This window comes from Zingiber officinale, chromosome 4B (genome assembly GCF_018446385.1).
Source record: "Zingiber officinale cultivar Zhangliang chromosome 4B, Zo_v1.1, whole genome shotgun sequence".
NCBI lineage: Eukaryota > Viridiplantae > Streptophyta > Magnoliopsida > Zingiberales > Zingiberaceae > Zingiber > Zingiber officinale.
Window position 1 is genome coordinate 115,670,743 of NC_055993.1, and position 25,141 is coordinate 115,695,883.

General features: G+C 36.9%; 1 protein-coding gene across 1 annotated transcript in view; it reads right to left on the reverse strand.

The window, feature by feature from the left end:
- Window positions 1-25,141, reverse strand: part of LOC121976128 (protein OPAQUE1-like) — a 132,842-nt gene that overhangs the window by 10,368 nt on the left and 97,333 nt on the right. Inside the window, exons 28-31 of the mRNA XM_042528135.1 lie at window positions 11,251-11,421; window positions 11,021-11,164; window positions 6,747-6,926; window positions 6,465-6,602 (exon numbers count right to left, since the gene is read on the reverse strand). Coding sequence (XP_042384069.1) covers window positions 6,465-6,602; window positions 6,747-6,926; window positions 11,021-11,164; window positions 11,251-11,421 — 633 coding nt within the window. The remainder of the gene's footprint in view (window positions 1-6,464; window positions 6,603-6,746; window positions 6,927-11,020; window positions 11,165-11,250; window positions 11,422-25,141) is intronic.

Below are 25,141 nucleotides of genomic sequence, written 5' to 3' on the forward strand. Positions count from 1 at the left end.
TGCCCTCTCCAAATTAGAGCAACTGTTACTCGATCCAACGGAGAGCAGGATGCTCTGCTGCTCCTCCAGCGGCAGCGGCAGAATCGTCTTCCCGATCCTTTCTTCCACCACCTCGCCATTCAACCCCTTGCAGTCATCAATGAGAGGCTACAATCAAACAAGCAGAAGTTGCTTGTGCATCTCCTTGGAAGGAAGCAGCTTCCCTTTTCCGATGTCGACGAAGAGCCTCGAGGTGATGCAACTCACCAGGTGATGCAACTCACCAGGTAATGCTATGTGATGCCCTCCCTCGAGTGCAACTCCGCTAGCTCGTTCTGCCTCGCCCATAAGGAGGCGAACTCGTCAGAGGCGTTACGGTCAACCAAGATCTCCACTGACCAAAGTGGATGGTCTGCCAGATTGATCTACCGCACCAACGGCTCTCTTCTTGCTAGAGACTTGCCAGTGAAAGTGAAAGCGGGCTTTGATGGGTGTCGTCAAAAGAGATCCAACAAGGACTCTAAGCAGCGACAGCATGAGGTGAGCAAACTCTGAACGTTGATATCAACGAATCCATTGGCCATGAGGAGGTTCTCCTTAAAGAGCTTGAGAACCCAGGACTTCATTTCGCAATGGCCGCTATCTTCGTTGCTCGCTAGGACTAGCTCCATTATTTTAGAGAACGTGACATTGGGTACGTGACAGAAACCGGAGGATACTCGATCAAGTATGGGACTGTAAACAAGGCCTCTCATGGCGCTTATGCCCTGTAAACAAGGATGCGAGTAGGGAAACTCCAGTCCCAGTTCCTTGGTCAAGTCTAGCAGTGAAGGGAAAGCCACCTCGAAGCCAATCGGCATGTGCTCTACCGTCTCCTCTTCTGGTGTCGGAGGCGCCGACCTCTCGACCTCTTCTTTCTCGGACGGTGCGGTCGAGCCCTCTACCACCACAGCCTTTAGGGGCTCTTCCGCCTCAAGGATTAGGTCACAACTTGCTTCGTGGACAAGTTCGAGATCACCGGGATCAAGGCTCGAAGCGGAAACGAGATGAAGAAAAACTCTCCTAGTGGGATCTCCTCTGGTTCGAGATCAGCACGGTCATCTGCTCCGACATCTTCGTCCTCGTTGGGCAGGAGGTTCCTGATGAAGCTGGACCTGCAGTCATTCACTCCTACGTCATCTCCTGTGTCTCCGTGATGCTTTCTATGTTCTGCAACACCAAGTTTGCCATTGAGATACCCATCGTCGGTGGTTCCTTTGCATACTTGCGGGTGGAACTCAGTGACTTCGAGACCTTTGTGACCGCCAACAACATCATCCTTGAGCACATAATCGGAGGCATTGTCGTCGTTCGTTCATGGGCGTCCTATTTCACCACGCTCCTTAACCACCACTCGAACGACTTCCGTATCCATGCCACCAGTCTCGCCGCCGATTATAGCCATCTCGACCCTATAGCCGTCATTGTAGTCACCTTGACCTGCATCGCTACAATGATACCAACTGATATCGAACAGGATAGCAATTATCTTACGGACTAACGAGAAGAGGGGAATTGAGGAGAAGGCAAGAAGAGAATCCTCCAAAACAAAGAGAACTTTGCCGTTCTCTAGGTTTTACCCAAAAAAATAGAAGTTTTTTTTAAGAATAGAGGATTAATCCTCAAACAACTAAATATATGTTTATATAGACCCCAAACTCTAATACCCAAAAAAGGAATGAAATTCTAATATATGGATTCCAATTCCTATTTTGTAAAGAAAGGAAAAAAATTATAAAATAAAGGAAAAATTATTAACAAACTCATAATCTAAAATCCTAAACGGACTCAAAATATAAAAAGACAGAAATTACCAAAAAAAACCTTAAATACCAATAATATAAAAAATATCAAAAATAATAATAAAAATATGTGGATCCTTCTACATTAAGATGATAGCCTTTTGGTTTTGCTATCATACACTGGATTAGTTTGGATCCACTAGTCAGCTTGAGTATGAATCCTTACCCGTTCCAGATCTCCAAAGGACTATCTGAGATACAACAATTGCTGATCTTTGAGAGTATCTTCGAACTTGGTCTTAATTGAAATACTATAAATTGCTGATCTGATTGGTTGTATCCCTAATTCCTTAATAAAAGGAGAGGGTGAAACCATCTCATGCATGTTGTAATTGGTGCATGACTTGACTAATAAAATCCTCCCCCTTAGTGGCCATGGATGTAGAGGCACTCTTGACGAACCACATACATGCCTCTCTTTCTTGTTATGATCTAGTTCTTTTTTCTTCTTTGTTTATGTATTATTTAGTTCTGCAACATGTAGGAGCAATTTTGTCACTCCATAAAGAAGCCTTGTGACCTGCTACTCCTCAACAACCTTTCCATCACAAGCCTAGCAATGCCTTGTGATAAGTGTTGGTTATGTGATAAATGTTGGTTATAAGAGTAGCCCGGTGCACGAAGTTCCCTCCATGTGGAGTCACGAGAAAGGATCCATTATACGCAATCTTGCCTAATTTTTGCAGAAGGTTGTTTCCAGGATTCGAACTCGTGACCTTTAGCTCACAAAGTAATAACTTTACCGTTGCGCCAAAGCTCCTCTTCTGATAAGTGTTGGTTATATACATAAAATAAGATGACAGCCTCTAAGAAGAGGATGAAACCAAGAAGATAATGAAAGCAGGTGTAGGGATGGCAATTGCACCCGAACCCGATGGAGGATCCGACATCCGACCCGGATGGAGGAGAGTATGGAGGGACTATCAATATCCGATACCCGACCCGAATACCCGATTAAATAATATATATACATATATTAAATAAAATTTTATTTTCCCAAAATCAACTTACTATTTTTGTTGATATTAGGAGGAGACTATATAGATGTTTAATCTATTTTTTTAATTATATATATATTTTTTAATAGGTTGTTAATTTTAATATATTTTTGTTGAATGATAATAGTTGGAAAGAAAGAAGAAAAATTATAACTCTAGAAGATATCCGATCATTTAATGGGTATGGGTATACCCATCGGAGATCCTATACCCGATGGATATGGGGACGGAGGATATAGAATCCGACCCGAACCCGACCCATTATCATCCCTAAGCAGGTGAATGAAAATAGGATGAGACATAGAATCTTACTTGGTTACAGATGCAACCAAAAGGCTCATCTAGGATGGATTTAAGTGAAGAATCCAATGATGTGAAGAATGTCACATATATAATTGAGGGTGGAGAAAAATGTACCGAGCCAAGCAGTTATTATACATGTGTAACTAATGGCCACATTCTAGGTAGTATACAAGAAGAATTGGAAAGAAAATTCATCAAAAAAGATGAAGACAGACAAACACAGCATCATCGCAACTGATTACGACAATCATACCCCTATGAGTATAAAAAAAATGCGCCATAAGGAACACAATAGTAGCAAATTCACCAAGACAAATGACCAATGGAAAAAGAGGCTTTTCTGGATACAATAGAGACAACGAACTAACATCATAAAGAGCAAGCAAGGGACACAATTTATATCAATTAGGTCACTACTCGCAGACAGCCTAACACTCAAATCAGTTCAAGTGCACTGTAGAACCCCAACTTCTTACAAATGTATTCAATTCTAGGACCACTCAAATTCTTATTGACAAATCTTTCTCAATTGCACCTTTTCCATAAGAAGGTGACAGTCAATCTCTATATGTTTTGTCATCAGCCATCAACTATTTGAGCCAAATGAACCATATGGCTAGAATCAGCCTACTATTTTGCCTCAACACTGAATGTTATAGATTCCTTGCTCTTCTAAGAAATCAAATGCCTATCAAAAGAAAACAATGGTTTGATTTTGATCATAGAGGCGGTGTTTGAAATTGTGATTATCATCCCAACTGATGCAGAGAGGAAGACCTCAATATTTGCATGAGGCACTGAAAGCAAGATTCTTGTTGGTGGTAATAAAATTGTTGTTTGTATGGTCACAATATTTAAGGGCTATATGCCAAGTTAGAATCCCTAATGAAAGATGAATAATTAAGGAACTTCAATAAAATCTCCATTTAGAATACTGAAAAGTGTTAGGACAAAAAAAATTCACATATCTTCACAATGATATGATATTATCCACTTTGACCTAAGTCCTCATAGATTTATTTTTGAAATCTACTCAAAAGGAGCATCATTCCAATGGAGATATTTTCCATCTTATAAACTCATGATATTTTCTATATATTTTCATTGTGAGATTTGATTATATTCCTAACAATCCTCCCCTCAAATGAATGATCATCATTATTCTCATAATACGGGTCTCCCCTCAAGCATCCGATCACCCTTGACCTACTCCGGGTCTCCCCTCAAGCATCCAATCAGTATTGACCTACTCTGGGCCTCCCCTCAAGCATCTAATTAATCGAGGTCACTCCTCTCCTCTATGACTTTTTCACCACCTAAGTTCACTCCCCTAGGATTTCCACCAAACATTTGGCCACCCTTGGCATTCTTGGACTTATCACCATCTAGGGTTCACTCCACTAGGATTTCCGCCAAGCATCCAATCACCCTTGACTTGCTTGGACTTTTCGCTTAGAGTTCACTTCTCTGGGAGCCCTCACCTCCTTCCTTCAATGTCACTATTCTACCCACATGGCTCGATACAGTCCATGGCTCTAATACGTTAGAACTAAAAAAATTCACATATTTTCACAATGATATAATATTGTCCACTTTGGACTTAAGCCCTCGTGGATTTATTTTTTAGCTCTACCTAAAAGACCTCATTCCAATAGAGATATCTTTTATCTTATAAACTCATAATCTTTTCCATGTATTTTCAATGTGAGACTTTGATTATATTTCCAACAAAAAAAAACTCGCGCAATTCAGTTATATGTTCACTAATAATCACTTTTTTTTTTAACAATTAAGATAACAACAAAAGAATAACCATGCAACAGAAGACAGGCGTATATCAATAATCATAACACATGATCTATTTTCAAGCAATAAAATTGAAACTGCCATACATTGCTTCAGCAGGCTTATCTATTTCTCAGTAGCAAGCTTCAAATTTTCAGCAATTATCTTACAAAATATAAATAAAAATGGATAGGTAGCGAGCAAAAGAAGAATACAATACCAGCAGCAAGAGAAAGAAGTTATATACTTGACATGAGGGGCTAAAAGGAAGGGTAAGGAATGAGACTAAGAAAGCTAGAAGGGATAAGACTAAGAAGGCTAGAGTGTAATACCTATTTTGAGTAGCAGGGGGGTTCAACGGTGAAGATTAAGTGAAGTAGCTCTCTTTCCATACTACACCCTCACCTACTAATGAACTTCACAAATGCTCGACTTCTCAATACTTAAATAGGTGTTGGAACTACTTATGTGAGGGAGGTGCTCCCTTTCCTAATTCCTATTGTGACATTGGTTATCTCTCATTTTTTTTTTCCATCTTTAAGAAGCCTAGTGTAATTCATGTGCCATATTAACAAGATGAAGGGAAAAAACACAAAAATTAACTAACAAAATGATGACACTAGAAGACCATTTCCAAAATATATTCATTATTTCCTCTAGTCCAAGTGGCTAGTGATGCTTTTCATGTGCAGTGGCAAAAGAAGCCCTTGAACTATCACAACAGTTGGAGTTCTTTTAGCCTTATATACATTTGAAACTCTTGTGCACCTAGTACAAGATAAAAAAAAGTTTTCCGCAGAATATCTATATTTATGAGCATTTTGATTGTTGCCAATATCTCACCTCGACATACTTCTAAAATACTAAAGAAGAATATAAGAACTGGAACTCAAAAGAATGTACTAAAATTTAATGTTGTGCTGAACAGAGGAGAACAATGCAAGTATGAAAGTCAGATCCAGTGGTGAGATTGAATGGTGAAAACATTCTTCCTTTAGATGTGGATACTTGAACTCTGATACTAGGCAAGGTCATCTTCCTCTTCCAGACTTGGCAGCATGAACTCAGAATGCAAGACAAGACAAAGATTGTGATCCTCTTCTGGATGTAGAAACAGCTGAGACAAATGAATCTTATCATCCTCTTTTGTATGCACAAGTAGGCCAGACTGATATCAACCTAATCTTCATCTATCGAAGCAACAAGTAGAACACAATTAAGACGAGAATAAGTGCCCTCTGCTTCTTCCTCTTCCTTTTCCACTTCCACTCTTCTTCTATTTCTTTGATGTTGAGCGACAACATAGCACGACTAACAGAATCACGAAAGCACCAAACTGATATTGGACGAGACTGAAACATGTCTCCACACCAAAATTTTAAACTTTCCACATAAAAATGCACTCAAGAATAAAAATGTGTTTCCACTTAATAGATCGCTTGGTTACTACTTTCTATTACAAATGTCAAAATAAAACAATAAAGAAAACATGATAAAATTTTAACAATAAATAAAGACAATGTTTGACTAAAAAGCAAAAATAACTCAAAAAACTCACAAAGTTTTCACGTAGGCGCTCCATAAGTGAATCCAAAAATTTTATTATGAGGTCCCAATTAGTATTTGATAGTGGTTGAGCAACACCACCAGGAGACTTGGACGGTCTTATTGTAGGTCCTTGAGTAGATTTTGGGGCCTTCAATGAAATTATATGTATAAAAAAAAGCAAAAAAAAAAGACAAATCTCTTAGTTTCTATTTCATCAGTAAAGAGTACAACAAAAGAGATACATAGGGTTGGAGAATGAGCCAATAAGTAAAAAACTTGTAATCGAACACACCTGAATGCATTGACTAAGAAGCGGCAAAATTTCTTTCTTCAGGTTATCCCTCATCAATCCAAAAATCTTTTCCAGACATGCAGTCAATTGTTGTTTAAACAATATAGCTGGATATTGTGCCTCAATATGTGCCAAGTTCAGGTTTTCTTCTCCAATAAAATTCGAAATTGGTTTCACTCCCTGTAAGAGAATATTTTTGTAAGATCTATAGAACACTAGGTGGTGAATAAAAGCATGTACCTGGTGTTATGCAATGCAGGTGCTAAATTTGAGCATATACAATATATAATATATAATCCAACAGCAATAGTGTTTACCCAAATTTTATCATGAAAATGAAAATAGATATCTTTTACCCTAAACATACAATAAGATCGTCATTTATCAGTAAAACACAATTCCTTGTACTGGAAATACTGATAGCAAATATTCAAGTCAGTATGTCTCCATTAAAGTTTCTAATAAATATTCTTAAATTCTATTAAATTATTTCCTGTGATTAATCAGAGGAATAGTTTTTTGGATGTTTTATTTTCCAAATTTTAGTTTGGCAATTTAACACGAAAGCACCAAAACCTCAAATTTTATTTTCCATATTTTGTATGCTGTGTTTCAATGCACTTATGAACTAGGTGATTAAGTGATTTGATGAAAAAATTGGGCTTGATTTGAGGCCAAATTGGAAGATTGCTTTGGACTCGGGTTGAACTACATGAGAGAGTTGATATTTTTTTTACTCAAGAAGTTTCCTTTTTACGAACATAAACACCTATTCCTCCTCATGCATGCATCCAAAACCTCAACTTTCTTGTCTTCTTCCATGGCCAACCACCTCCTCATCTCTGGAATTTCTTTTCCTCCCCAAAAGCCTCTCCTCCCCAAGAGCAACTCTTCATCTTCTCCTACCCTAGGGACGGTGGCATCAAGAAGGTTGGTGATGATGGATGGCTAGGGTAACGATTAATGGGAGGTTTTCTTCTAGATCTAAGTATGGCATGGCTACCTTTCCTTCGGTTTGTTTGGTTAGAGGTCTAGGGACCCTTAAGGGCAACATAAGTCCCTTTTAGAGAAAACAAGACCTAAAGAATAAATTTATGCAAATAACAATTTGAGCAGTCACATCAAAGGGGAATTTGGCATTTTCAAGAGGATAAATATACTCTTGTTGTGCAGTGAGTTCTTTTTTATCATAGGGTCAATCCTAAGTTTAGGTGCTAAGGTTGTGTTGTGATTGCCTATAGGATACAGGGATTTGGGGTGATCTCTGGACCTAGCTGAAGTCTAAGCTAACCTTTTTGAAGAGATTTTCACAGTGAATGTCAGTCCCCGAGTTTAAATTTAAGTATATGTGATTGATAACACGTGTGGAGAGGTCGGTTGGTCAAATTTTCTGACATGGATTGTGTTTCTCTAATTAAATTAGGAGGGAAGGAGATGTACTTTGAGATGAATTAAGGGATAAACCAAGTTGTAATGTGGGGGACGACATATGGGTCATCTGACCAATTATATTTAGAATTTGTTGCCTTAATGAATTCATTGACTACTCTATGCTTTTGATAAATGATGATATGCATATAACTTCGCCTCTATATTGAGCACATTATATGCATCACATGTTATCGTAGAACTTTGGCAATTTTATATATGCATAATTGTGCATTTACTTGAGCCTCCATCACTACATTGGAAGGCATTATGTATAGATTTCACGCATTATGAGGTGACTTCATCCATAAACTTATGTAAAGATATTGTTTTACTTGGGACTTCATCATTTGCATTAGCTAATTTGTTATGCAAATCTTATGTGTTATTAAGGGAACTTCAACTATTATATATAAACAAAGGTGTACTTATATAGCGCTTCATTCACGCATTGGAGGGTGACTTCACAAACCATAATACACATACACCTATGCATTTCTTGGGACATAATTCCCTCATTGGAGGGTATGTGCAAATCTCATGCTTTATTGATGAGGGGGGACAACTTATGCTCATTTTTATCTTACAGTTTAGGTCTTGAAGAATCTAAACGATTGTAAGATTTTTTTAGTGAAATTGAATACCCTGTTGATTAGATTTATACATATTGTGTTTTGGATAATAACTTGGTGTAAACATGCTATATTTATAAGCTCACTACTAATTAAATATTAATAAATGCATGTTAGTTGTTTCTATATAGCTTTTGGACTGAATGTCATATTGGTATTTTGACATTATATGGTGTGTCATAATCATGTTTTATATATAATTTGGCCTACAAGGCACAATTTATATGTTAGGTGCCCACCACTTTTTTAATTTTTGGTCTGTAGATTCTTAGGCTAGGGTAGATAGTGAATCACTAGTGGTAACTATTAAAAGGTGATTTTTGTTACTTTATATTTGGGTTTTATCAAGTTACTTGGACTTATTGTATAACTTACTATTTCACTAATGGTGTTTTGACATGGTGATATCCGATGTATGTTTGATTCATTCTGGGCTTTCATGACGAGTTATAATCTTTATATTGGAACTAATTGTGTTGAGTGTGTCCCGTGGTGTATATAGATATCATAGTTATTGCCTAAGTATGTTATGTGAATGTATGCAAATTTGCGTTTATGATCTAATCAAATTACATGAGAGATTTACAAAAGAAATTCTCTAGGAACTATCTCTCTTGAGTTGCTCAAATAAGATGGGTTATGTGGTAGATTGGAAAGTTCCCCATGGAGTTTTCAGTAGAGAGTTTGATCCTGACCTAGGATGAACACAGGTGACATCCTAAGTTGGACAGGAAGTGTCTCTAATGGCAAGGAGAGAGCAATATAAGGCCATGTTTAGTTAGGTTGATTTGTTGCTCTCCAAGGAAAAGTATCCAACTTTAGAAGAATTGAGGTAGAAATCCATTGATTACTTAGATGAAATGGATAGAGAGCCCTTCCATGTATTCACACCGTCCTTTCCCTTTGATTGTTTTCTTTCCTTTAAACAAAGGTAAGAAGACCTAGAAGCATACATTCAGCCACTATAAGGCATTTACACAGCATACTATATAAAACATAATTATAGTACCAGAAAAATAGATACTCCATCAGACAAAATTAATGATCACTAGTTTAATTTAAAAATTGACTTCAAGAATGTTGCTTATTATCTTTATATTCTTTTATTTAAAGAAAAAATTTTTGTCAAAGAAAACAAATGAAATGGCAACCCAGTGCACGAAGCTCCGATTAATACAGGGTCCAAGGGTCGAACCACATTGGATCTATCGTATGCAGCCTTACTTTCCATTTTGCAAGTGGTTGTTTTCGTGACCTCAAGGTCACATGGCAGTAACTTTAACGTTGTGTCAAAGAAAACAAATGATAACACCAAAATTATGTTCATTGATGTACTATATTAACCAATTTTTTTAGCATAACTGGCGTACCATAAAATTGTGGCACAACATGTGAATGTTTGGTAAACAAAAACATATAGAAAGTTAATTTAGCTTTAGCAAAAAATTTCAAGATGAATGTGTAGAATTATTGGAAAAAAATGCACAAATGGATAAATAGAGTTACAAGAAAATAGTACTATTAGAAGGAGAGAAATTAGATGCAACTCCAAAAGATAGAAATGATAAAATGGGAGAGAAGATGGGTTAAGATGTTATATGTCATTATGCATTGCATAGAATTAGATTGAAGGATAAGATGTAGTGAACCAAAATAATAGGGATTAGCACAACATAAGAATGATAATGAAATATTTGGTCATTTGACGTTATAGTTAGTTAAACCTATTTAAGAAAACCATAGACATAATGCACACAAATAAATTAAGAGATAGCAATAAAAAAAACTAAATCATAAATATAAAAACACAAAAATAAAAATTGGACAAATAACACATTGAATAATAAATATTGAAATTTTAAAATTGGAACTAATGATAGATATGAGAAAGGGAAGACAGAGCAACACAAAGGTTGGGTCATGCCTAGACAGCCAGTGAAGAATTGAGAAAAAACATATATTATTATAAACTCAATTTCTATATATTAAACAGATTATCTATGAAGATTTGTATTTGTAATATATGAGATAATGCTGGAAAAGCAAACATGGTGGTCATGCATGGCCGAAATGACACTGGTGTTCTTCTAAACAAGGAAATAAGATAAACATCATTTTCACAAACACCATTCAGTAGCCAGGACTCCTGAGATCTAACAAAATAATGCAAATGTAGCAGGAAATAAGTCTATGCAGTTAATATCTAGCACATACAATTCTCCGATTAAGACCCAAGGATCCAAAGCGTCTAGAAGGTGTTGTTAAGAATTCTTTTGATCGAAGATTCCTTTGCAAGAGGCACAGAAGTGAAGAAGAGTTGGATAACCAATATGGCAAGTTATCTTCCTCATTATCTACCTGAAATGTAGGGAGGGAAATGTAAACAATACTAAGATTCATTTCAATAGTGAAACTGATAAGAGAAAGTAAAAAACAAAACAAACCTCTAGAACATTGTTGATTCCCTTTATAACAAAATCAAAAATAGTTGTCTTTTCAGCCTCAAAGGCATGCCAATGAAGAAGTAATTTATAGATGGCACAAGCTGCAACTGGCCTACCATCCTTAAAACCTAATTTTTCTTTAATGCACCTCAACAGCATTTCATGATTTTCCTGCAAAATAAATTGCTTTCGTTAGTAAAAAAAACAAAAATTCATTACTAATTAAGAACAAAGGTAAGGACTGTCAACATTGTACTTTAAAAGGGGTAAAATGAATCCATAAATTTAAAACAATACATAATAAATTAGACTGATATTGTGCTTAAGATTCTTTAACCAAATTTCATCTATTATATCCAACTTTAAATAAAATAATCTTGTGCAAGTTATATCATGCCTCCTCTTTATATAGAGAGCAGCTGTGCTTAATAAAGAGCTCCACAAGTATTCCTTTAAACTAGCTGTCAGAGCATTATAAACCTATTTCCTAATTACCCCCTCTCCTCTTCATTGACATCCCACACAGTTGTTGCTTCAGAGTATGCAATATATCTACAATACTGCCTGCAATCTGCCCCTATGCCTGCTATATGACCACTCAAGCAAGAATTGACGTATTGTTGCATAATCTCTCACAGAATTTAACAAATTCATGCACTCCATGTAGTTGCTTAAAACACTGTAGCCCACATATAAAAATAACCTGGGTCTCCCCTTCATCTGAAGTATCTACAATACATGCTTGTCTCCATCAAAAACCAACACATGAAAGAGGAAACAATAGCACCGTACTTAGAATGAACCAAAACTGCCACCCTTCTCTTCCCACCATTATCACATGTTTCGCTGGTTCTCCCTCATTTTTCCCTCTTTCTTGCTTTGTAAGCTTTAAATGAACGAGGTCCTCCCGGGACGGTCTAATGTCTAGAGCATGAGGTGTCGTCACCATGACGTCTGGGGTTCGAATCTTGGCATAGCGGAGATAAATATCTCTCTCATGCGCCAGTCACTATTTCAAAGGCTAATAGCCACCCGTGATTTACCTCCTCCGTGTTGACTCTGGGACAAGTTGGCAAGGGTGTTGGGGGCAAGCGTAGTCGCCTTTTGCCACCATGCTTTAAATGAACTAAATATTGGAACTTTTTTTTCCTTGTATCATTCCTCAATTGGGCAAAATGTCAATTGCCTCTTTCATTAATGATTTAAACTCTCTAATTCCAGTAGTAAATTCAATGACTAATTTCAATTCTGGTCGAGAGCATTACAATCTGTTGGGGCTCCCGTGAGAACATGACCGCAATATAGAAACTCACAAAAAGTTTCATCAAAGAGCTCTAAGCAAGACTATCACAAATAACATTCAAATTCATTAAAATAGTTTTTTCATTTATATTTTCCTTGACCCCTCTTCAGCTCTTAGACGTTCAACTCTAACAAATTAACTTTTCTAACTAAACTTCTTTGATGACATTGAACATAGCAATACCGTCTCAACCTAAAATCAGCTGTGAAGCTAAATAAAGGTGCACCAGAATATTAGTATTTTATCCTTTCTAATAATTCTACAAGTCCGTCTCACCATATTCATCTATGTTACATTAATAAATATAACAGGTAATTTCACAATCTTATAAAATTTACCACAAAATATTACAAAAACTTCCCTCCATTTTGATCAATCATTCTTTATCTGATTTTTCTTAATGATACTTTCATTAGTATACTCTTCTTGTTGAATAATAAACCTAAGATATATATAATCTGTTTCAGCATTTTCAATGCCAATCATCTAAACTATCATATTCTATTTCTTAGTTATGATTATTATAAAATTTTAATTTCTAAAATTTTAATTTCTAAAATTTTTATTCTAAATTCAAGAGTAGAATTTAATGAAATTACACTTTCATAAATTAATATATAACTTATATCAAAGAGCTTTATGTTGGACATTATTGGTTAGTTCATTTTATACAATGTGAAAAAATCAGGGCTTAGAGCTAACAATGGATTTAGACCTACAACTATAGGAAAATCTTTTTTTACATTACTAATAGTTCAAACAATATATACACAAACATATTAAATGATATCATTGAAGGAGAACCTAAAATTGTTGCCATGTGATATGATGGTAGAGTCACGAAAACAATGGTTGAGTCAAGGAAACAACCTATTACAATGCATGGTAAAACAACGTATAATAAACCATTCCCCACGACACATTGGCAGGAGCTTCGTGCACCGAGCTTCTCTTTATATATCATTTAATATAATATAAACAAATATGGATTTAAAGGTGATCCTTGATATAACCTATGACCAAAGGAAAATAATTTGTAGCACTACTAATTAGCTCTAACAAGAAGTTATACTTATGGACATTCTAATAGTTTGGATCAATTCATCACCTTTAAAGTGATATTTCTCAATTGTGACAAACTAAATTCAAGCAAAGTAATAATTCTCAATTGCATATCATTTACATAAGCTTGCACATCACAATAGTTAAACTACTTTGAAGGTAAAATGAGAAGAATTACCGTAGTATCTCAAGGATTGCTCCCTTTTCGTGCTAGTTAGCACAGTTATTTTGTTTTGCCAACTAACCAACACATAGAACTTGGAACCTCGAAATATCTCACTCGAAGCTTTCTTGATGATGCAAATGCAACAAACTATTTTGGGATATGGAGTAGTGCGAGGAGGCTAACGATTTCTACGGGTTGTTTCAAATTGTGATCCTTCAAACCTTCCTAATGACATCTCTTGCGCAAGAGGACGAGTGGGAAAGAGAGGCTTCTCCACCTGAAAGATTGAGTGGGCGAGAGAGGAATTCATGGAGGCAAGAGTACAAAAATAACAAGAGAGATCATGAGGGAGAGAGAGGTTGTATGAGAGAGAATACATGAGAGAGAGGAGAGCAGCAAGGAAAGAAGTATTGAAGGCAGTAGGGATCAAGTAATCAGTTATGAGAGTAGGGTGATGATGAGGTGGCGCGAGGGAAGGAGAGAAACAAGGGAAGGTGGAGGTGGTGAGGGCGAGTATGAATCAGAATAAAGGAAAACAAAATTATACAGTCCCTAAAGAATTACCATTTTCGCAAATTTAATTAATACGACTAAACTTACTCAGCCCAAATATAACTTGGTTTAGTTCTAATTCACTTGTTATCATTATAAGTTTAAACCAAACCCTCTATTGGGATCAACATGATGGTAATCTTTGTGCCTACTTGATGAAGTTTCCTAAGACTTAATTAGACCACACTGTATAGCAAAGATAATAAGTTAGTTCGGTTCAACTTAATTGGTTATGTCAAACAAGATAAAAGTTGGATATCTTACATCATCCCAAACTAAAGAAATTTGATACCCCTACTAAATTATCCAAAGAGACCAACTTATACCAACTAAAATTAATCTTGAAATCGTTAATAATTCAATTAAATAAAGTATCAAAACCTTAACGATACGACCCAATATAGTGCTGAAACTATATTGTTCCAATAAGAAACCCCAGCATGGTTTGAGATTTTAAACCTTGGTATCAATTATATCTTAAATATTTTTACATTAGAAGAACAATGTGATGACTTTCATGGCAAAGTTATCTCACCTTTATCCTTGATTACAATCGCTTCAATCCAACCCATAGCAAAGAGGCGTCATTTACAATCTATTTTATTGCATGTTGTTTATTAAAAACCCAAAAACTGACCTATTTTTACCCTAAACCCCAACCTCTCTTTGAGATCTTGAGCCTCCCTACCACTCTTCCATGAATTGCAATCTACATAGATTTCAACCCCTTCACTTTCCTCCAATTGTGATTCCTTATCTTTCCCTTTAATTTTGAATTATTTGCAAACTTAGGTAGTGAATCATGCATGCGATGAGCCATCTTCTTACTGGATGAAGATTATGGCTAAAGAGCCATCCTCATGCATGTATGGGTCTTGGGAGGTCGTCCACACAGACTCCCAGTGATTAAGCGATTGCTTTCAGATACGGGACCTTATCCTATTCACAGCAAGGACACTGAAGGTTGTTGGACAGATGCTAGCATATTGGTTTACTCAACATGATGGAGTGGTTTGAGCTTATGATTTCTTTAGGCACCCTAGCCTTAAGAAACCATGGGTCCGAACAATGTAGAAGACATATATTCAGCCGAGTCATGCAGTTACATTTTAGATGTTGGCGCAACGACGTTTCCCCACTAGAGATAAAGAATACTTGAAGATCGACAGTGCACCTTCTACTGTCAGGTGATGTCCCTGGAGCATCTTTTCTTTGGGTACCCCCTATTGCGGAGCTTTAGAGGAGGATTAAAGAATGACTTCGTATATGACAAGAGATATCTGTACAGGCGGATGATGCGAGTCTTTGGGAGATACTACCAAGGGAATAGGGTTTCAACAAAGGTCTGTCACCTAGCCTTGTCTTCCATGATTTATTATGTTTGACAAACAAGGAATAGAAATTTCTTTGGAGAGGGATAGTTAGATATTGAGAAAATCTTTAGGAGTGTGTAAACTCATGTATACCGATCTTTGGAAGTATACTCTGATATGATATTGCATTAGACATTGAGTACTTCGTAGGGACTAGTGGTTTGATTGGGTGAGTGTTTGATGGCTTCCCAATATTATTATTATTATTATTATTATTATTATTATTATTATTATTATTTGGATAAGTGGAATTTTATATATAGCACTGACAGAGCGTACAATAAGTAAACTTTAGTAGTGACTCATGATTGATAAAGTGTCGGATCAAAGGACACTCCTAAGGATCAGAATATATGAATTTGCACACTTCTAAAAATCTTCTAGCAGTCTAATTGCACCTTATCAAAGAAATTACTATTTCTTGCTCTCCACACATAGTGAACCAAAGAGGACAAGGCAAGATGTCGGGCTTTTGTCAACATTCGACTCCCACGACAGTATCTCCTAAAGACTCTCAATATCCTCCGATGGGTAGACATCTCCTACCACATGTATAGTCAATCCCGAATCCTCTTCCATAACTCCATAATAGGAGGGACCCCGAATAATAGGTTCTCCTACAACTCTAGTACCTATCTACAAAAAGTGCACCGTTGATCCTCTATGTAATCTTGTTTGTCTCTTGTGGGAAGATACCTCTTTGCCAACATCCAAAGTCTAACTATATGACTTGGCTGTAAGTAAGACTTCCACCCTGTTCGAGTCCATTTCTTAGGACTAGGATGTCCAAAGAAGTCATATGCATGATCCACCCCGCCCTCCTGAGCAAACCACTCTGCTAGTCTTTGTCCGGTCGCCTACGGGGAGCTGGCAGCAAATAATATAAGGTTTCGTATCTACAGTAGGCGCTTGATCATAGGGGAATTCGAATGGGCTCCCGCCCATGTCCATATATTTGCATGCCTCAGGTAAGTATGATGCACTCACTTTATCAAGAGCACATCCTCCTTAACTTGTATCCATCAAAGTCCTTTTGCCAAAAGGGCTAAGTTCCAAGCTCGTAAATCACAAATCCCAAGCCACTTTTCTCTTTGGGTTTTACACATATCTGCCCATGACACTAGTGGGTGCTTCGATGTCCACATGAACGATCTACAAATGTTGTAAATACGATCAATGATGCTCAGTGGTAGTGGTAGGATAGATAGCCAGAAGCACTCTTCTTGTAAGGTCCACTAGCATCGAATGTTTAAAAATGAGGAAATTGAATATTTTTATGTTAGTTTGACGTTTTCTGGGACGAAGGTAATTCAGTGACTATAACTAATAATAATAAAATAAAATATAAAACAATAGTCATTCATTAAGGAATTTTTCTATTGAATAATTGGGAGGCTTTAGGAATTTTTTTGAAGGATTAAACGGGGTTTGTATGACATATTGATGGGGATGAACCTATAAGGCATACCGCTCGATTCCTCTCCTCTCTTCTCTGCCGTCTCAACCGAAGCTCGGCCGACGAGTGCCGCCATGCCAGAGTCTTCCTCGGTGAACATCGTCACAGGTTGTGGATTTTCTACAACTACCCTTCACCGCCGGCGCGTTATTCTGTGGGTTAAGCTCATGTCGGAGGCACTAAAAGGAGAAAGGCAAGTAGTTCCTTTGTAGGTATGGATGGTGTTTCTTTTGGTAGGCTAGCAAAGGGATTCAGATGCCATCCCTGTATTCTGTGCAAGGGTTTACTCGATTTGTTGCACCAGTTTGGGAGATTTTTTATTAGATTTTTGATGGTTTTTATTGCTTCCTTGTAATGTTTTCTTGGGCTCACTGGAATGGATTTGGGAATTAGTTATCTGATTACATTTCTTGCACTGCCTTCAAATATTCTGAGGGAGAGACTCAGATTTGGTGAAATTCTGTTTTCCTCCATGTAGTTATGATTTTCGGTCCGGAACAGATTCAGTGAGGGTGTTTCATTTTGATTTCATATTCCTTCCTTGTGATGGTTTCGGTATTGGACGGATTCAGTGATGGTGATTGAATTGGGTTTCATGTTTCTTCCTTGTGAAGGTTTTCGGTATTGGGGCAGATTTAGTAGTGGTGTTACGGTTTTATGTTGAATTCTACTCTTTGTATTGGTTTTTGGGGGTTCTCGAGACAGATTTGGTGGTGTGTTTTGGTGTTGTGTCATGTTCATGCTATTTGTGATGATTCTGGTTTTCTGGATGTTGGAAGTGGCGAATTGGTTTGTGGTGTACATGTTCTTTGTATTGATGTAGTATAGTTTCCTTTGCAAGGCAGATTTGCCGAAATTAGAGATTTATATAGTTAAATATCTGTTTTCTTTTCTTTCCAGTACTTCTTTAAGATATTAGACTGCATATACATTATATGAAGTTCTAAGTAGACCTTTTTAATGAATGTCAGTAAAGGAAATGTGCATGTATAGTTGCGTGATAAGTTGTAATTGAGTTATGAATTTCATATAAGGGTAATTAGATGAACATGATCATGAGTGGTGAGAGTACGGGATGGGTGCCCTGGGATGAGCTCCGGGGATCCAAACAGGAATGATAAAGAAATGTAGAATGACCATGGATAGACAATTTATGTTCTCCTAAGAGGTACCTCTCAAGGGTCATGAATAAGGAACAAATGAATGTGCTCTAATAAAGGTTATCACCATTGCATCATGTTTGTTTTATTTTGTGCTAAATTGAAGTTTCAACTTTCTTTTTGTGAATACAAGACTGTTCGTTGTTAACAAAATACAATTCTTAACACGTTATGTTTAATTTCACCTTGAAGAAGAAGTAAGATCTGGTTTCGTATTTTTTTTCTTGCTTTAGAACTTGTTTTGCTATTTCTGTTTTATACCTACATATGGAATAGACTTGCAGGGTCTGTGAGCTCACAATGTAAATGATGCAGATGAAGGAAATGACCCCAAGAACGTGATAGAGGACGTGGAGGTAGAGTAACTGAGGAGATGAGATAGAATTGCATAGCACACTGTTGCTAAGCATGTTAATAAATTTTGTTCTTTGACTTGTGTGGTAAAGAGTTAGAGACTATTTGATTCTTATTGTGAGATCTCGGAAAATTTAATTAATAGGGTTATTTGGAAAATAGCCTTATAGAATTTTTCCGGAATTTTTAGGAATTTTCTGGGAATTTTTCGGAGCTCGTACGATGGGTTTGAGGGGATCAATTACGGGTACGGTTAAAGCCTGTTTGGGATACCCATTTAAGTGAGAAAATGTTTTTAATTATAAATCCCTTCTTCCTTTCTTTTCTTATTTCCTCCCCTAACCCATCGCCGATCCCGATCCTTTTTCCCTTCTTCCTCTCGTTCTCTCTCGCGGACGAACCGAAGCTGGCGAACCTTCGGCAATCGTGGTCGTCGCCTGAGGAGTACATCGCCGGAGATCGAACCAGGAGGCTTGGATCATCTGGATCTCTTCTAAACCCTTCCCGAGCCCTTCTCCCTGCGCGTGCCGACCCTTTTATTCTCCGATCGACGCCGCTGGATCAAGCCAGATCCACCGATTTGCCGACAGGAAGAGGCGTTTAGGGCTCCGAGGGTAAGTGATCGATTCTTTCTCTGTTCTGTTCTTAGGTTTGTGCCTAGCTTCGAGACTTCTTCCTTGATTCTTACCTTTCTCTTTGACTGTCGGCAATCTCAGGTAAGGTTAGGTGGTTGATTCGATTGGTGTTTGGATTGGTGATCCTTTTGCTTGATTCATTGATTGAGCCGATTGATCCAGTGAGATAGGTTCTGTGAAGGTGATCTTGGGTCTCCTCTTCCTTGTTGCTAATTGAGGTTCCGGTTGAAGGTGAGTGCTAGTTGGAATTATGTGTTGCTTGATCAGAGATCACCATTTCATGTTGATATGTGATCTTTGCTTGATTCCTTTTTGATCCGGGTGATTCAGCAGGTTGAGTACTGTGGGGTTTTTGGTTGGTGGTCAGTAATTGCATCCGGGCAGAGAGGTAGATTCCAGCAATTTCTTGGTCTCGGCAGCAACAATCCTCTTGTCCCAATAGCCACAGTAGCTGTGGAATTGAGGTATGATTTTGATCTTGCTGTAGGTTAGTTAATTTAGGTTTATGATATGAATTAGAGTAATTGATCCATGTGGTAGATCATATTTAGATTTACGGTTATGATAGGTGTTTATGTGTATGTTTGATTGGAGGTTGTTATTAGATTTAGATGGTGATAAGTATGATGGTTAGTGTATCGTTAGTTGATACATGATGTGTAGGTTTGAATTAGGAGTAATTGGATTACTAGTTGTTGTTTATGATTAGATTTATTTACGTAGATTTAATCTAATGGAATAATTAGGATTAAGCAATTAACCCTAGTTAACTATTGGATCTAATCTAAGTTTGGATTTCTAATCAAATTGGTGATTAGGGATTAGGTAACTAACCCTAGTCGACCATTAGGTTTAGTTAGGTAAGTTGTGGTTATGTTGATTAGTGTTTTGCCCTAATTTGATTTTAGGGATTTTATTTGGCTATTCTTTGGATTTAGCTAAATAAAATATATATATATTGTTTGACGCAGGACTCTGATTCGAGACGGGCGTCTCGACTTCGGATTTGGATTGACTGTACCTTCTATTGGAGGCGGGTACCCTTTGACTTATCTTTTTGATATTGTCTTATGATATGTGTAGCTTATATATAATTACTAGTGATTGGTAGAGTTAGCATTTCCTCGGTGTTAGCTTAGTTGATACCTGATACATGTTGCTACTGTTGTCTGCTATACGTTAGTTTAGTATATATATGACTAGTGGTATTGGTAGCTTTAGCACCTCCCTGATTTAGTTATTTGATACTTGATACATGTTGCTACTGTTATCTGCTATACTTTCGTCTGGTATACCTTTATTGTTTACCATGTGTACGTATGTTTATAGAGATGGATATTTATAGTGCTTATCTACACAGGTTTTGTTGCTGTAGATACTTGTTATATGTTGTTAGATTCATGTTGCTTATATCTTTGTTATATATGCGTTTACCTTTTTGGCACCTACGCATATGGAGGAGGATATGTTCAGGTATGACATACTGTAGCCGCACGCACCATATCGCATGATTGCATGCTGGGCGATTGACGACTCCATTGTTGTTGAGCTCGTCGGCCGGCTACATGGACCTCTACACACGTGACCACTGCATGGGTAGTGGCACAGCACTTAGGGTGTGTATGGTAGGTTGCTCGGTGGTGCACCGCTGGTTCGCTCATGGGTAGTGCGACTGCAGCGGGGTTGCAGACAGGGGTCCCTCCCCGTCATTGTGTACCGGGAGATGAGAGCGTTGCGCTCCCTCACTATGTCTGAGGTAGCTCGACAACATCCCGTCCACTCGGTCACTCTTCGGGGGTAGTGATGGCGATGTCACGACCTACCCACGCGGTCTCACCATTGTGTGAGAGATCTTGTTGGCGTCAGGGGTGACCATGTCATATTGCATCATGTGCACAGATTGCATTTATTGTGATTGTTGCACATTAGATGGTGCACTTGGGTGACTGCATATGATTGACATGCATACAGGATACATGCGTATTTGCTATGACTATCTTTATCTGTGTATGTCCACAGTCATTCGCCCAAGCCTCGCAGGTGAGTACAGTTTATTTCAGTTATGCATCTTCTTGTTATTCTTGCTATAGACTGTACTTTATGCCTATTGTTGGTTATTACAGTTTATTTCAGCTATGCATATCTGTTATACTGTTAGGAGACTGTACCGTAGATTGTACTGTTAGGGAACTGTACTATAGATCCTATGGTTTAGGAGACTGTACCTTAGGATATTGCTAGTAGTTATATGTTGCTGTACATATCTATTGGATTACCTGCTGAGTTCTTTGAACTCACCCCGTTGTTACTATTTTTCAGGTTGAGGCCGTCAGGAGAGATTCCAGTCGCTAGCCCCTTGGTCGCGAGGATTTCTAGACATCGTCTTCTGTATTCGCTTTTATACGTATACTTGTGATGTGAGTTTGTATTGTGGACTTTATGACGAACATTGGGTTTACTACTTTTGGTTTTCCGCTGCGGATATTTTCATTACTTCGTGGATTTTGTCTTTCTTCGTTGTAGTGGAGTAGGATGTTTACATATATCTTCGAGGATTTTATATCGTTCTTTCTTTATATAACTGCGTGGATTGTTCATATTATATCTGTGTGGAAATGTTGAATATAACTGCGTGGATGTTTCTTATTTGTATTGTATTATTCCGGCCGTGTGTGGCCGAGGTATAGAGATATATGTATTCTGGATTCATATTGTCACCCATACAGGGGAGATGCTGCCGAAATTTCTTCGGACAGGGACTACCTGGGGCGTGACACTTATGTTGTTAGGAGCTTCTGAAATTTTCCTTCAAAAGATAACTGTTGAAACTTGAAGTTCATATGGGACGAAATTTTCTTTGGCTTGAATTACTTGTGGTACTTTATATGTTGGAGTCATAGATAGTGTGTCACGGGTTCTCTCACTATTCCCCATAGGACGGAAGTAATAAGTTGCGCTTTGCTTCCATAGGATAGCGTCTTCTTCGGCCATGCATTTATTTGTTAGACTAAAGAATCAGGAAATGGGTTGTAATCCAAAATCCGAAGACGCTCCACAACTATTGGAATCCCAAGATATCTAAAGGGAATAGTGCCCTCTTGAAAGCCCATGCCGGAAAGAAGTCGCCTACGAGTCGTGTCATCAACTCCTGCTAGGTAAATACATGACTTCAATCTATTAACTTGAAGCCAAGTTATCTGTGAGCAAGTAGTCAATGTGTTAACTAAAGCTTCATCACCTCTGCTAAATAGAAATAGATCATCTATGTAAGTCAGATGAGCCGGTTTGAGATGAGCACACTTAGGGTGGAAACGGAAGCTATTATAATAGCCTCCCAAAAATCTCTATACAAATGTCAAATAAATATGGTGACAATGGGTTACCAGTCTCAAGCCTCTAGCTTCTCTAAAGAGTCCAAAAGATCCTCCGTTAATGGCTACTGAAAATGAGGTGGTAGTCACACACTCCATAATCCACATAATAAATTGTTTCAGATAGTTCAACCCAATAAGTGTCTCATACAAGAAATTCCAATGTACAGAGTCAAAAGCCTTTTGAAGGTCAATCTTCATAATGCTCCTAGGTAAGATGTGTTTCTTGTATTTTCAAAAAAGCTCCTAGGCAAGGTGGATGTTATCTGTGATGAGGCGACCCTGTACAAATGTTGCCTATGGCTGACGTAAGATATGGTCCAATGTAGTCAACAGTTTGCTCGCCAGAAGCTTAGAGAGAACCTTGTAAAACAATATACAATAGGAAATTGGTCGGTAATCTAATAGACTACTACTGTGCTCACATGGGCTAACTTTGGGACAAGAGATATCAATGTGTGATTCCATCTTCAGAGCAATTTACCACTGATGAAAAATTCTAGGATAGCTGCAATAAAATCCCCTCCAATCGTGCCCCAAGCTTGTTTGAAAAATTTAGACCCAAAGCCATCTAAACCAAGCGCTCGATGATCCCCTATATCATCTCATCCAATGTAGGGAGGCCGACAACCAAATCATGTTGGTTAGTGATGGCTTCCCATTAGCTATATGAAATAGTTGATGTTGGTATTAGCTATATGGAACAGTCTTTGGATTCAATATATTTTTATTTATCCAAAAAAAAAAAAAGGAGTATGGCTAGAGGAGGAGGTTCTTTCATGCACACGTCTATGATCGAGCTAGAACACAGTAAAAATATCTAACAAACTCAAAAACACAAATTGTGAATGCATAAAAGCAATGCTAATAATAGAACATATTTTGGATCTCAAGTTGGTTTGCTAGCAAGTACTTAAGAATATATGCTAACAGCACAATTGATCAATGAGTGGCCCGTGAAAATTGTGCATAAGTTTTAGACTTTTATTGGAAGCTATCATGTTATGCTGGTATGCTAATACATATTTAATTGAGTTATTAATTACAACTTTGTGCTAATTTTACTTTCTAGGTTATAACTTAAAATTAACTAATTAATTGTAATTAATTAATTTTTTACTTGTAATTTATTGATAATTTACATGCAATATGTTATTCTCTGGTAATTATAAAAAACTATTTACTAATAATTTATATATAATTATAATTATTGATAATTACATGAAAATATTTACAAATACTTACAGATTGACGTCTAGTATATTTACTAGTATTAATACGGATGGTAGCTAAAACCACAAGCATCCTCACTTAAGTCAAGCCAAAGATGGGAAACACAATATATTTAAGGAGAAGGTAAAAGTACAAGTATTAGATGAAATATACATTAACTCTAATACTACATGGGATAAGATAGCATCAAAATTGAAAATAGTAGCTAAGAGTGTACTCGGTGTGTCAAAAGGGCATACACCACTAAGTAAGAAATTTTGGTGGTGAAATGAGAAAGTAAAGAGAAAGTGAAGGAAAAATGAATACCTTATAAGGAATTACATATTTGTAAGAATGAGGAAAACTTAAAACTATACAATAGCCAAGAAAGAAGTTAAAAAAGTAGTAAAGGAAGCAAAAAATGAAACTTTTCAACGATTATATCAAAAATTGTATACAAAAGAAGGGGAAAGAGATATTTATAGAATGACTAACGTAAAAGAAAGGAAAACAAGAGATCTTATCCAAATAACATATATTAAAGATGAATGTAATAAGGTACTAGTAAACGATGAAATAAAAGAGCGGTGGAAGAGATATTTTTATCAACTTTTTTATGAAGGTTTAGGTGATCAACTGAACTTAGGTAATTAAGTAGATCAAATGAGTATAAAAATTTAAATTTTTATCGTAGAATTCAAACTTCAAAAGTAGAACAAACTTTAAATAGGATGCACAATGGAAAAGTCGTTGGACTAGATGATATTTTGATAGAGGTATGAAAGTGTCTAGGGAAACAAGGTATTGAATGTCTTACAAAATTATTTAACATGATATTGAAAATGAAAAAAAATGATAGATCAATGGAGGATAAGTACTCTAGTTCCTTTATATAAGAACAAGAGAGATGTACAAAATTGTGCAAACTATAGGGGTATTAAACTATTGAGTCATACTATAAAACTTTGAGAAAAAATAATAGAAAAAAGATTAAGAAATGAGACCACACACTGAAAATCAATTTTGGTGCATGCTTAGAAGGTCGATAATAGAAGCTATACATCTTCTTAGACAATTAATTAAAAAATATCGAGAGCAAAAATAAGATCTACACTTGGTATTCATTGACTTAGAAAAAGCTTATAATAGAGTCTCTAGAAATTATATAAAGAATTTTAGAAAAGAGAGGTGTTAGCGTAACATATATTGAACTAATTAAGAATATGTACAAGGATGTAACAACCAGA